The sequence below is a fragment of the Pyxicephalus adspersus genome, chromosome 2 (genome assembly GCF_032062135.1).
Source record: "Pyxicephalus adspersus chromosome 2, UCB_Pads_2.0, whole genome shotgun sequence".
Classification (NCBI taxonomy): Eukaryota; Metazoa; Chordata; class Amphibia; order Anura; family Pyxicephalidae; genus Pyxicephalus; species Pyxicephalus adspersus.
Window position 1 is genome coordinate 103,859,057 of NC_092859.1, and position 15,852 is coordinate 103,874,908.

Here is a 15,852-nt window from a genome sequence, read left to right on the forward strand (position 1 = left end):
TTAACCTTACCCATACATTCTTTTTATTTTTATTGTTATTTTGTTATATCATTATATTGTTATATTGTTAACATAACATAAAATATTGACAATAATCCTACCTTATTCGCTGATATTTTTGTTTCTACAAAAGACCAGATGTTTTCTGCAGACATCTAGGTACAATGAGCCTGATTTATTAGAACTCTCCAAGACTGGAGAGGATACACTTACTTCAGTGAACCTGGGTTATCCAGCAAACCTGTATTTCTTTAAGTCGTTTGCTATTTGTTAGTAAATGTTTTTAATCCTTGACCAAATCTATTCCAGGTTTTTGGATCACCCAGGTTCACCGATGAAAGTGTATACTCTCCAGTCTTGTAGAACGTTAATAAATCAAGCCCAGCTATCTAGTCTGATGATAGACAAACTTTTTTTCTGCCTATGTGTCTGTTTACATTATTTCCTATAGATATACATTATAAGCCATGTTTAATAATAGTAAATGTATATAGCTAAAAAGCTATCTTGGCATAATTCTTAATGTAGTATGAGGAATCAGATGTACAAATGATACAAGTACAGTTGATATTTTGGATATTGCTGTTTTGATCTCTAGTTAAACTGGTTTATCATGCATATTGAGTACGGTATTGGCTATGGTGTTTATTAGAAATGAACCCAAACAAGTGATATTACTTTTAAATTAATTATTTAAGGATTTTTTAGATTAGGAATATAGTCATACAATGGCAAAACATTCTACTATATTAATATCAAGGGCACTTTGGTAAGCACAGCAGCACAACATACACCAGGGACACTTGAAGAATCGTAAAAGGCAATGAGCACCTCAGGGTGCCATGCAGAGGTCAAGTGGCAACATGTGCCTTAACTAAGCCTGCATGTGACTAAAATGTCAATATTCTTTTAAAGAGTTTAATATTGTCCAACACCAGTAGTATCTTCCAATGACATTATAATAACCTCTTTTAGTAAAACACAATTCAACAAAACCCTGAATGTCAATAAAACCCTATGTGGTGATATGTTATTTCCACACTCTTTGCATAACTGTTAAAAGGTTTTTGGTAGTTAAATAAAACATAATTGGTGGTAAAAAAAATCTAAAAAGCAGGTTGTGTATGGTCATTACCTTATGCATTTACCGAATGCAAAGAAAATGATATATACTTTAAATATGTATAAAAATATTTCACCAAATCATGAACTGTATTTAACTTTTGTTCTACAGGGCTACCGCTACACATAGAGGCCAGGTTATATTCAAGGATGCCCTTGCGCAACAGCTGTGTGAGCAAGGAGGTAAGGGATGATGAACATTAATATTTAATAGATATGTTGTCTTCTTGCAATGTTTTTCATATCTCTGTTATTCATTGTAGGGGATTATTTTATTGATCAAAGACCGTAACTTTATATATATGCTTAGGGCACTTGTCCTCTCGCAATCATTGGATCTGTTACCTTTTATCTTTACTAATGAGGGACCAAGGGACTTCAGCTTTAAGGCTAATGGAAGACACAAACATGTCAAGGAGAAAAAGGCCTGAAATACATATCAAAGTAGAATATCAATCAGCTGCCTTTCCATGCGAGGGTTTTGGGATTGTCCTTGTTCATAATGCAATTACTTGCAATTAATTTGTAATAGGAAAACAAGACATTATCAGTGACCATATTAAGTATTAACATGTCATATAAATTAGAGATTATATACAATTTAATAATAACTTTTATTTTAAGCTCCTGCACCACCCTTCATCTCTGCATTCATGAAAACCTAGTCAGCAGCTCTTTCCATCATTATCTGTAATTCCGTCCTTATCTGTAGTAAAGCTTACAATTTTTGTAGTCTAAAGAAAGGGCTTTTTTTTCAAATAAAGCCAGTTTGGTTTCTTTCAGACCCAGGACCGCAACATTGACTGCATCCTTGAAAGCAAGTGTTCTTAACAATGTCTGCCAATAATCTTTCTTCTAGAATATCGAGGGCTCCCAATATTATTTCTGCTAGGCATTAGACACTACTAATGGCCTTTTGGCAGCCATTAATAATATTGTGTTCTAGACTTGCATGCTGATGACATTCTGTGATATTGTTTGAGTCTAGTATGCTGATGTCTCTTTACATGTGGTCAGCATAGCACTAAGACTCATAAAAGTCAGAAGAGGCTGAAAACATTTTAAAAAATATGGCTTAAGCTGAACAATTTCCTGTGTGGCAAATTTAGTAATAATGTAATAAACTAAGCCCAACATTGCAAAATAAAAGGTGTTGTTAATGGTGACAAATTTGATTTTGCTTTTAAAATAAAAATATCAAAATGTGAAACCTAAATGTTCCCTACTGGCAACTCCTTTTTCCAGTTTCATTAGAATCTGAACAAAATTTGTTGTTAATTTGATGCTCTTGTAGCATTCAAAACTGGAATTTGTGAGTGTGGTGTGTATCTCCAAAACATTCAATAGTAGAACTAGTAATGGAAAAAAATAAGCTGATCTACATAAAAGCAGTATTATGTATGTTTGTATGACAATGCCCTTGAATGACAGGGTAACTGTGCACGCAATGAGCAGTCTTTTGGCATGGAACTGTGGATACACATGACAACTTTTCATTTCACAGAAAAATAGTTACATAAAGAAATTCTTTAGTACCTCATATCATTTGTGCCGGCATGAAAAACTGCTGAAAATGTTCTTTACAACATCAGAACTGTTTTTCAAGAGCTGTTTAATCACTGCTTTGACCGATATAGAAAAAAATATAGACATCCCTAAACCTCATTTTAACCTATTAGTTTTTTTTTTATCTCAGTATTAATGTTGCTTTTAAAAGCTGCCATAAAACAGTCTTATCTGTGTGACACTCCACTGGTTAAAGTCACACATTTCACTTTACATTTCAGCTTTAAATAAAACATACTGACAATGCAACAAAAAGAAGTATTTGTTACTGCACTGGCTATTTTTTGGTAGATTGCCAAATAAGGGACAACTTTGTTGCATAAATGTGTCCTTTTTTAGATGCAATAGGGCTGATTTATTAAAGCTCTCCAAGGCTGGAGAAGGTACACTTTCCATAGTAAAGCTGGGTTATCCTGGCAAACCTAGAATGGATATCTTAAAAGTCATTAGCTGTTTGTTAGCAAATGTTTTCAACCCTAAACCAGATCCATTCAAGGTTTGATGGATCACCCAGCTTTTTTGATAAAAGTGTATCCTCTCCAGTCTTAGAGAGCTTTATTAAATCAGTCCCCATGAGCTAAAATTCAGATTTAATAATGTCTGGGGATAATATATAAATTAAAGTTCAGGGCTAAATACAAATCATGTTGTTCAGGCAACTTCCTGTTGCCAGGTCACTTCCTTAAGAAGGGAATGTCAGGTGATGGGCGTGGATCACGTGAGCCGCAGACATCAATCCCACCAGCAGAGGGAGTGCTGTTGCTGAGATAATCTCAGGTGTTATTCAGATGTTTGCCAGCAGAGAGAGTGCGTCTGCATAATACTCTGGTTCTCTGAGGCAAGGGAGCAGCTGACAGAGAATCACCTGACTTGGAACAGGAAGTATGCGAAAAGTTGGATCCAGAGGCAGAGATGGTGCTGGCAGTAGGGGATTGCAAGGAGGGTGAGCAAGAAGGAGGCTCAGATGACCTGGACCTGCGGGGATCCGTGACACCAAGACTCCCTTCGTAAACTCATGCAAGACCTTAGCTGACGCCATGGGCCAGATATCGATTCTATATTTGGCCCTGTTGGCCCCGACCTCCAGGCTTCCTTACATGATATCTTGGAAAACAGATATGCAAACTTCTTGGGAGCTGGAGGAGCCAAAGTGGCACGAAACATATCCAAAATATCTCTGAATACAAGTCTAATAGATATTAACTATTAAGTCATGTTACAATGGTACCTAGTACCCTACCAAGTTTGCTTAGTGCTTCCTGGGCTCTTCTAGCTAATGTAATAGGGGATGCTGAGGGTTGGGCAAACTGGGGGACAGAGAAGTTAGTAGTTACTTTGGAGCACATCTGGTGGTCATGCGCAGGAATACTGGAAAAAAATCTTCCAGCTGATTTCCAAGGTACTACTAACTTCTTTGTCCCCCAGTTTGGAATGCGCCCTCCTAAGCAAAATTGAAATGCCTTTACTGAAATACCCTAAGAAGTTGTGTAATTAAATGCTATTAGCGTCCAGAACCTTTCTGGCAAAAGCCTGGAAATCTCCAAATATCTTTCATGCTGGGATATCAACAAAACTGAACTGGATAATGGTGAATGACAAGATCACCTGCATTCTCAGGAAAACCCCTTACGCCTATGAGCTAACATGAACCCATGGATTGAGAACTGCTTATCGACAAAGGAATCTCTTTGATGTGGACAAAGCATGCAAAAGTTATTTTCCATTGATGAGCATTTTCTGAGCAAGAATAACTGCAGTTATTCTAACTTAATTCTTCTCCAGTTAGGAGGTATACCAAATAAAGCAATCCAATAGAGAGAGCAGGAACCCCCTAGGACAGGACCTGTTAAAAAAAGAACAGATATTTTACCAATACAACTTTTAAAACACTGTTAGGTTATTGCAAATTCCAGGAACTATGAAAAAAATCCTAGATGGCCTGACCCATTAGCAACTCCACGAGAGAGGCTATGTTCAATGCAACAGAATACCTGGACTTTTCCTCCTAAGCAAAGACCCATAGCAATAGTTTACATTATCTATTCAATGCTAGTTGTAGGTTGTTATGATTAACTTTGAATATCCCGGTGGTACATTGCAAAAATATTAATTTAACTTTTTTTCCTCCAAGCTCCAACAGAAGCGCCTTTGCGTCCAAATTTGGGTGAGTCATAATTCCAATTTTACCTTACAAAAAAGGCTTCATACACTTCTTACAGCATCTGCATAAATATCAAAATTTTTTTATGTTTGCTACCCTCCAGCAACTAGTAAAAGTGACTGACATTTTCAATCACTTCTCCATGTTTTGCTTTGGCACAATATTCATTTATGACACAGTAAACAGCAGTCATATTTACAGTGATGCAAAATGTTGATACCATGCCAAAGCAGCAAACCACCTCATATGGTTTATTGGAATAAACATTGCATTTTCTTCCTTTTTGATGTGTGTATATAAATATATATATATATATATATATATATATATATATTTACATATACATATACTGTATATAAATAAAACATTCTTTATTTAGAGAAAGAGAAGGTGTGACATAGAAAACAGAAGTGTGCCACAACAGAAGAAACAAAACAAAAAGCAAGAGATAACCATAGGTTCTGATGGGATACTAAATAATTGAAAATCTCCCATCTTTCCCACACGCCATAACCAAGCATAGTAGGAGAGAGACAGTTGCTACATATAAATGAGTGCACAACCCAGAGGAATACTTAGGCCCGGAAGAGACAGAGAAGCCCAAAAGCTAAAGGAGAGGGGTTATGGATCCACATCAGCCCCCCCCCCCTCCTGCCACCACCCATTCCCAGATAAAATAGAAAAAAAACACAGATTTTGTAGACCACAGCTTATTCAACTGACTTAGCTTATTCAACCCTTTAAATTGTCCACCACCATAGAACATGGAGGTTAAGCCACATGCTTATTGTCATGGCTCCACAGGGCAAAGCGGTGGACCCACTGTGTCACCAACCCAGTGGGTGGAGACATGCATCGGGAACTCCTTGTCCAGGCAACTTCCTGTTGCCCGCTCACTTCCTTAAGTAGGGAATGTCAGGTGATAAGTGTAGGTCATGTGAGCCGCAGATTACATACCCACCACCAGAGGGAGTGCTGGGGATGCGACAGCCTCAGGTGGTATTCAGGTGCCTGCCAGCAGATGGACTGGATCTCAAGGATGTTGGTGCATGCCCTAGGGGCCCTCAACCACTGCTATCTTTGGGGAAGAGAACTTGATAAAAGGTACAGATTGGTGGGGCAGCCATTCCTATGAATAAAGTAAAAAAGCATAACAATCATGTGGTCCTTGATTCCATAAAATCAAATGAAAAGTGGATCCCCAAGTGGCTCTGTCCTCTTTTATTTTGTCCAGGTAGTGGCTTCAGGTGGCACCTCCAAAGTTTTATGAGATTTACCCGGTGGAAGAATTACTTTAGACTCTTTCAAGGTCAACTGAGACCTTTTTCTATGCTGCCCTCATAATGGTCTCACTACTATTATAGTAGTTACCTATACAAAGAACATCTAGAGGCCTGTCAGATTTTGAATAAATTGGCCCATACTGCTTTAAACTCTAATTTAAGCCTAGAGACAAGGGCATTTCCTAGACGCTGGTTAAAGATTCATAGCACAATATCATACAGAGCATGTGCCATACTCCTCAGGGATGCCCCACAACCACGTTATTCCTGCATGACCTATTTTCAAAATCATTCCTTGAGGGATGAAAAGACACCAGCTGTTAGTAGTGAGAGTATCTGTCCTTCTCCAACAGGGACACACTGTCACACCAGACAATGCTACCTCCAATCCTTCAGCTTTCTCTGTGACTTTGGCTTTGTTACATAGTTACATATTTATTCAGGATAAAAACTGGGGAAATAAACATCCTGGAAAACCCTAAAGACATAGTTGATCCAGAGGAAGGCAAAAAACCCTCATAAAGTATGGTTCAAATTGCTCCAATGGGGAAAAAAATCCTTCTTGATCCTGTGAGTCCCTCAGATGTTCCATTAATCAACAGTCTCTGTTGTCTTTACTTTAAAACTTTAATAACTAGTTATATTTCGATTTATTGATTCTTCAAAGTGAATAATTGTGAAGCAAGTTCTCTATATGGAGCATTTATATACTTATATAGATTACTATGTCCTGTTTCACAACACATATAGCATTCTGGTGGGTGGCCTCCAGCTGAGTGATCAGGTTATATCTACTTTACTAGGTCATTCCTGTATTAGGGCCCATTATTCAGTGACTCACACAAGTAACCCACAGTTCCACGCAGCCTGGTGATGGGATCCAGAAGATTCTGCTGAGTATCTCTTTATCCCCCAGCAGGTTCCACTAACAGGAGACAGCTACCATTTCACATCCCATAATTCCTACCCTCGTGAGGACAGAGAAGGAGATGTAGTGTGCCTTGAAGCCTTTTTGCAATGTCATCCCAGCCTGCATCCAGTAATGTTGGCTGGGGAGCACTTGCCACTGAAATTCCTTTTCACGACTCAACCACTCACCCAAGTTAGGTTTTCCTACTTCCTTCTAGACATAGCTGTCAAGCAGGTGTTCACTGGTTCAGTGGTTAGCATGTCCAAGGAAGCGGAAGAAGCTCTAATGACACATGTGCTCATCTCACCATGTCCAGTCTGCCCCCTTCCTTTTCTAAAATATATTTTTATATATCTAATCAGCTTGTGAACTTCTTTTCTTTAAATATCACTAGAAGAATATTTTGTTAAGTTGTTTAGACAACAAAACTGTCATAATAAATGAAGGAACGGTGGTCACTACTAATTTAACACAAGTGGTGAAAGCATATTAAACATTTTTTACTACATGCCAACAATTACCAGGAAAACACATTTTACCTGATCTGAATTACTGCACATTGTTTTTAATTGTAATATTCTGCATTACCTTTGTTTTTCAGCTGAAATCCACAGTGAAAGCATTATTTTACGAGATGATTTTGACTCTTATAAACAGCAGGAATTAAATCCGAACATTTGGTATGTGCTTAACTAAATGGTATTTAAAAAAAAATGGTATTACACAGAAATGTCAAACCTGGAATTGTGAATAAAATAAGAGGATATAATTTAAATTTCAGATATGATTAAAATTATTAAGTGGATAGAAATAGTTTGGTTGCCTTTTAATACTTTTTGAATGATTTCATCTTTAAACCTGGAATGGCTGAGATTTGGGTGAAAATGGCATTTATTGTAATAATGTGATCTATAGTGCTAGAAATACTACCACAACAGTTAGTAATTCAGTACTGTGTTACTGATACAGCAATAAAGTGGTGCTACAGTAAAATAAAAAAAAAAATATATATATATATATATATATATATATTTATATATATATATAATAATTATATTTTGTTCATTCCTCATAACCAAATACACTTAATCTACTATCCAGCACCACAGATGTATTCCTAAATTGGACAGGACCTCCCTATTACAAAAAAAGTATTTAGCCTGAGCAGGGGCTTGCTATAGATGAAGAGTATGGAGATGGATTGGGGTATTGAAAACCAGTAAGCATACCTTTATTTCATGCCATTTCATATATGTAGTATACTTGTAAAAATGCCTTATTAAACTAAATATATTAGTATAATTACTAGACAATTTAAGAAAGAATTAGTGGGACATATTTTTAATAAAAAACTGGTTTAAAAACACAGTGTATTCCTTAATTTTAATTTACTGTATGTCACAATAGAAACAATTTGATTTTGGACGATACGCAAAGCACAGTTGATAGTGCTAATCTTACACTCAGGATTCCTGAGTAAATTTGTGAGGAATTTAGGCACTTATACTACATTATATTTCTCTATTTACCCCTGCATGTGTTTTTCTGATCATTGTGCTGAATATATTTTGAGATAGCAAGTTTCACACTAATGGTGAAATTAAAGTAAATGCTGAACGTTCTGAGGGGACCACCAACTGAAATGATATTTTTACTCTAGTTAGTTCTAATTTTCTTCATGAAATGTAGAGGTAATATTAAGGATAAGGTCCTCTCCTTTTTGCGAGCAATCCATGGGATAACAGGTGAAAAGGTCTATGTATTTCAATGTAATTGATTCCAACAGGAGAATGTATAAGGGAATGTCAGATTCACTGTCTTTTTTTATATAGAGCCCTAAAAACTGCTAGTTGAATAATATTTCAAAGAGAACACAGTGAAGAAGTTTTTTTAGTGACTTTTAAATGCCACACCTCTTTCCCCTAAAGTTTTTTACCTTCATTTTCATTTCCTATTTCTAATAACTGTCAATCCATATATATTATATACCTTGTAGTTTGCACAACAATATGTATACATATTTACAATATTGAGTGCCCTACAGTCTGCCAGCCCTATGTGGGTGCTTTTTTTGCTTTGAGCTCACTGTGTGTCAATGTGTTTGCTGCAGGGATTTTGCTGTGTAACCACAGGGATGCTAGAAAGTGGGAACTGTGGCAGAAGCTCATGAATACAAGTCTGTGATTCTTAAACCTAAAGTTTTTAATTCTTGTTGTCTTTAGTTGTTCCTTCTAAAAATGTAATATCATAGAATGCAAGAGCCATTGGACCAAATAAAAAATGTAAATGTGATAATGCACTAAATGTCCCCCACTAAGAAAAATAAATAAAACTTTGAAAAATCTGTTTTTGCTGTTTGATATGCCACACCTAGAGACCCTTGGCAACTTTTGTCATTTTGTTCAATGTTCAGCTACATGTGGCACATACACAACAAACTACTTGCTAGCTTTTTATGGAGGAAAGATAGTATTTGAAACAGCACAAACATTTTTGGTTTTAATAAACATTAGAAAATTGTTTTCCTTTAACCAGCATTCCATATACTCTGAAGTGATTGGAATTTAGCCACAACATTGGTTACTGGTCTTTTTCAATTAGAATAAATTATTAGAACAAAACAAGTATGGAGAAGACACTTAAAATATTATACTTTGTAATACCAAAATATCCTTTGTAAAAACCAATAAAAAGATATATTTCACGCTTTCCATTTTACGTAACAACAAATATTTAATCAATTAGTGGGATGCAATTGTGTAAAATTTAGTATTAGAGCACGGTATATTAGAACATACCAAAATACCTTAGTTTAAATTTATTTTAAAAAATCAGAAAATTTAAATATGAACACTGTGGTTGCTTATACTTATTACAGTATGTTAGTCTTTTTTGCTGGTATGTTCAGCCTGTGGCTTCACTATACTAACCTAGAACATACTTTCAGCCAGTAATGCCCTAAGACAGTGGTCTCCAATCTTTTGCAGCTCCTGGCCCACTAATCTCACAGACTCCAGATCGGGCATGCGCGGAGAGCCATGTGTCACTCAAAAGGGAAGAAACTTCCCCGCAATGTGATGTCATGATGCCAGAACCGGCCCAATCTTGTGTCCAGAGACACAACCTGCCCACCACCCTGAGTCTGCAAGGCGTACAGGAGACATGGTCTGCAGCTCTGGCTGTCCACCTTACCCCCCCCCCAGCTGGGTCCTTCTCCTGACCCTGACTGGGAGGTGCATCGGCCAGAGCTAAGCAGGGAAATACTTAGTTAACAGTATCTTTTTTCTGTTTTGTCAGATTTAATTGTGACCAGATTAGAACCTGATACATTTTAGCTGTACTTTATATCTAGATATGCTTTCAGTAGCCACCATATCAAATAATGGTGACCAGAATTTGCCTAGTTTGAATTTAGAGGTCTGTTTTCAGGTACAGGATTGTTTTTTTCAAAATATTCCTGTTAATTATTTTACATACTTTGTTTTCCATGCTGTACTAGTAACACTTGGAAGAGGAAATCAAATATGAAACTATGAAAGAGATGTGAGATGTAGCAGATGCTTCCCTTCTATTAACTGTTGAATGAAACATATTCAACAGCCATCAGGGATTCTGTGACTTTTTCATACATAAAACAGATAAACATGATGGGTGGTAATAGATGCAATGGTGTTTAGAATCAAACATTGAGTGAAAGCAGAATGGAAGGATTTTATTTTCTGGTACTATATACTCACAATGGAATGAAATACTGAAACTGATAAATCAGCAGTCTTAAAGGTGTAGTCTTAAAGCAAAACTAATCCTTTAAAATAAAGAATTTAAAAAAAACAGACAGGTCCTTTATTACAGATGGACATGCCTTTGTACTTGATTTCAAGTTTTTATTTACACTTACCTGTCTTTGCTCCGTCATGGACACCATTATCTTCTGATCCTCTTGTAAGTGTCAGAAAGAAAGATCGCATATAGGTAAGTTTGTATGTTTTATTGCAGAAAGGACATTGCTACTTGCAAATATTTGCAGTTTGTATATGCAGATCTATAGTTCCACTTTAACACACTTTCAGTCATATGGTGACATTGTTTATCCATAAATATCTAGATCCTCCTAGGATAGAAGATGTGTTTTTGACAAGACCAGCAGGTGAAAATAAAGCAACAAATTCACCAACCAAATGCAACATAGCCTGCAGGGAGATTCAGGGCATAGGTGAAACAAATTACAAGAGTCTTAGCTTTAACACAATTAGGGTGACAGCTCACTTTAAGATTTATGAGAGAGGATTCAGTCACCTACCAGCTTATTATAGCAGTCTAGAAATGAAAGTGAGACCTGACCCTTCATCAAGGACTTACTCAGAAACATCGAGTAATATGGTAATACTGTTTTTCCTATGGAAATTCATTGGTGTGGTCACATTTCAAGTTAAGTATCTAGTTAAAAACAGTTTTACTTAAGTTCAGGGAAATTCTGAAATGCTGTGTAGTCACTGTTGGTAAGAGGGAGCTGGGGGAGCTAACATCCATAGGGACATCAGTACTGAGAATTAAAGTTTATGTAAAGATAAACATTTTCACTGTGAATAAAGTAGGTGCAACAGGTAAGGAAAAATCCTCCAACTGGGACACCTGTTCTGGAAACCATTCTTTTAAATTAAAATTTTGTTTACTTTGGAGAGATTTCCTCTTATTTTGTTTATTTTGGAGAGATTTCCACGTATTTGTAAACATTTGAGTCCATTGTTGGCCACCTTGGTGACTGCTGCATTAATTGCCACCTGTTGAAAAAAGTAACAATTAAACAAACTATTTTATATACATTGCCCTGTAATATTGTATTTAATTTTAAAACAAGATTTAATAGTATTAGATTTGTCATAGTTGTACCTGCATAGTGATCAGAACTACCCTGCCTAATTTAAATAATACATGTTCATACAAAGCTTCTTTTAGTTATTGGTAGATGCTGAGGAGTCAAACAATCCAATGGTTTCTCATTTTTCTGGGGGCTTGGGTGATTATCACATGTTTCACTTTCCGTCCAGGATTCTTATTGTATTCTAAGAAGTGTGATACCATTAGAGTAATAAAACAGGACATCTCACTGCCAGAGTACTCAAAAGAATGCCGCTCACCAAATTTCACCTATAATACCATTTTTTATATATGTGGCCCTTCTCCAGTTATTGTTAATAGATCTTCCTACGAAGATCACATTTAAAATCAGAAAAACAAACAGCAAATGAGTTCATAAAAAAGTATTTGGGTATAAATGGCTTTGAATATTAATTCACTTTGTGTGTGTATGCTAAAACTTTCACCTCTGTATTATCTGTCATGTTTTTGTAATGTAGGATTCCATGCAGAAGCTGTGAAGTTGGAGAGCTATGTGGTGTTATAATGCATGGAGCAGCTGTTACATTTTGTGACCCTTATGGACCAAGAGAGCTGGTGAGTCTTCTAAATATAATGTAAATGGACTTTTACTGCAGATTGTTTGCCCATATAGCTGCAGTCATGATATGCAACTCTCTGACATTCTGTGGGCTGCTGAGGGAGCCACACCGTGCCAGCCATTACTAGAAGGTGCTGCTGAGATACGGCCTATAAGACAATACTGACCCTTATTTCCCTGTAGGGCCAATCAGGAACAAACCACATATTTCCCCTTTGAATTTTGATAATAGTAAATGCTGTCACTAAGCAATTACTATTCTTGTAGGGTCATGTGCAAAATAGAAACATTCCAAGGCGAATTTGGTCTAATTTTTTACATTTACATCTCTCTATTATGTCCATATTTTTTTATTGGTTTGATACTATTTTATTGACACTGTGTTATGGATAGCAAACATTTTATGCAAGTTGCTCTCTGATATTCCAGACATTTTTTGTATTGTCTCCAGTAATTTACTTTCACATTGTCATTTTCATAGCAAGCACGCAATAATCCACTTTTATTTTCTTTTAGGTAACAACCAGCCTTAACACCACTACAGCTTCGGTTCTACAGTTTTCTATCGGTAAGTGTCTTTTACTTCAGCTCCCAATGGGGCCTGGTAACAGGATTTCTATTGGGGCAATACGTTGGGGGTGTAGGTAATGACAAAAACACTGACATATGATTTAATTTATCAGGTGCTAAATATACATAGAAAGAGAAAGCAAGCCCTAAAAAGGAGGTGATTTTTCAGTTGTCCTAGACAAAATTAGACTACAAATTCAGTACATTTCATATTTTCAAACAAAATGCTAGAGACTAAATACAACTATTTAATAAAATCTCTTTATCTCTAAACCAGTGTTTCTCAACCAATGTTCTGTGGAACCATATGGTTGCTCCAGGGGTTCCTTAACCTCCTTGCAGTTAAGCCCGACCTTCGCTTGGGCAAAAAAAAATTGCAAGGATGGTTAAGCCCGAGATTTTTCACTTACCTGGTCCCCCTGTGCTCATCCAGCGTCGTCCTCCATCGGTCATCGTCCGCCGATCTCTCCAGCGTCGGGTGCCTTCGTCGGGTGCCAGCGGGACCGGTAAGAAGCCGGCCGGCATCTTACCTGGTCCCGCTGATCGTCCGACGTCCTGCTCGTTCCAGCGCCGGATGATCTCTGCAGGGAGAAGCCGTCCGGCGGAGAAAAAAAAACCGGACGGCTTCTCCCTGCGTGCGTGATGACGTCGGCGCGTGTGCGGGAAATTCAAACTGAAACTCATTCAAACATTTTGTATTGGATTCAATACAAACTCCTGTATTCAATCCAATACAAAATAATTCAAATAATTACAAAGTATATACCTGGTAAATTCAAACTGTCATTTTGTATTGGATTGAATACAAACTTGCGTATCCAATCCAATACAAAAAAATAAAAAAAAATAAAAGTAAATAACTTGGAAATTCAAATTTATATTTTGTATTTGATTGGATACAAACTTGCGTATCCAATCCAATACAAAATAATTCAAATAATTACAAAGTATATACCTGGTAAATTCAAACACTCATTTTGTATTGGATTGGATACAAACTCCAGCATCCAATCCAATACAAAAAAATAAAAAAAAATAAAATAAAAGTAAATAACTTGGAAATTCAAATTCTTATTTTGTATTGGATTGGATACAAACTCCCGTATCCAATCAAATACAAAATAATTCAAAACAAACTCCAATAAATACACAATCAAAGTTTTAAAAATTGCCACACTAGGGAGGTTTTAGAATAATATAGTACTTTACAATATACAGAGTTATTGCTTTTTCAGTATTTTCAGTATTTATGATTTGTTTACATTGCTGATTTTTGTGTTTTTCCTTTAATTTTATTAAAAGTAATTTTTTTTTTACATGATTGTGTGTTTCAAACATTTTTTATATTCATATTATCTACTAGAACCCCTGTTCGGACATATTTCTGTAAGTTACAGGTCTACAATTTAAAAAAAAAATTCATGAAAAACAGTGGATCACTTTTGGTACAGAAATCTAGACCTCAGTGTAACGCTTAGGTGGTTAAACAATGAGCAATTTGTGACTTACACGTCGGTTTAACTAATACCAATGATCTTTTTGGCTATCTGTAAGTGTAAGAGGCGTTCTTCCTACTGATCACCACACTAATGTACTGTAAGCTGTGGATACAGCAATTCTAGAAAGGGTTCCCTGAAAACCAGAAAGTTATTTAAAGGGGTTCTGGCCAAGAAACACTGCTCTAAACATGCATTTCTATTAGTATGATAGATAATACATACATATATTCATCAATACATATACAGTATAAAGTTTGTCCTCTAGCTGTATCATGTAGTATAAACAATTTTATGTAGTTTAAAATTAGGAATAAACCATTTACTAAAGATAACTTTAAAAAAACTAACAACTTGATCACAAGACTGTAATGTTTTATTTGTATTGGAATTGAAAACTAACAATAAATACTTCTTTCACTCTCATCGTTATTGTCTGCTGTCACGGATCCTGCTTCTATAAGTGTTTCTAGTTTGTACACAACTTATTCAAGAACAGATAACATCCATTAACGTTTGTCCATCTGGTGGTAATGGGCTAAAACATCCTAACTTATAGCTTAGTAGCTTGTTTTGATAATATACTATGTTGTCAGTAATATCTAAATCTATAGCCATGAGCTACTATGGAGTCCTGCATTTGGAATTTGCTACTGATGATATTTCTTCTACGCTTAGCACAAGATTGTATGCCTTCATGTGTTTCTAGAACATACTACAAGAAACTCTCATCATTCTTTTACTTGTACATTAGTTAACTGTACAGGTAATTACCTAATTATAAAGGTCAATTTGTAGATTTGGAAAATAAACTCTTTTGAACTAAGTGCTAGGCAGAGGCCAAGGTTGCATCACCGTTTAATATTGGGAAAGCCCATTTGGTGACAATAATAATATTAACTTTTAACAATAAAAGCTAGGCTCTTTGGGGCAGGGTCCTCTCTTCCTCCTGTGTCACTGTATCTGTCTGTCATTTCATGTATATTTTCAATGCCCAATGTAAATACTTTAGTTTTCTCTCTAATCTGTGTGTGATATATATAAAGGATAAGAAAACCTAATGGCACACTTGCTTGACAGAACTAATGGCGATTTTGCAGTGATGCAGAATTTTTCTGATTAAAGTAGCGGGAGATGTCTTAATCTTCCTCTCATTATGTGTCTATTCATTCTACTGTATACAATCATGTTTCGTTTCATCTTCCATGCTGTATGAATGTATTTGACAAACTAAGGATGAGGATGATTGGTTCTGAATGTGACTCCTCTAAGTAAAATAAATGAAT

The 15,852-nt window shown here is 36.1% G+C and overlaps 1 protein-coding gene across 1 annotated transcript in view; it reads left to right on the plus strand.

Annotated features, from left to right (window-relative positions):
- Positions 1–15,852, plus strand: part of RELN (reelin) — a 232,619-nt gene that overhangs the window by 93,738 nt on the left and 123,029 nt on the right. The window contains exons 4-8 of the mRNA XM_072399046.1: positions 1,235–1,305; positions 4,820–4,852; positions 7,644–7,722; positions 12,400–12,496; positions 13,017–13,068. Coding sequence (XP_072255147.1) covers positions 1,235–1,305; positions 4,820–4,852; positions 7,644–7,722; positions 12,400–12,496; positions 13,017–13,068 — 332 coding nt within the window. The remainder of the gene's footprint in view (positions 1–1,234; positions 1,306–4,819; positions 4,853–7,643; positions 7,723–12,399; positions 12,497–13,016; positions 13,069–15,852) is intronic.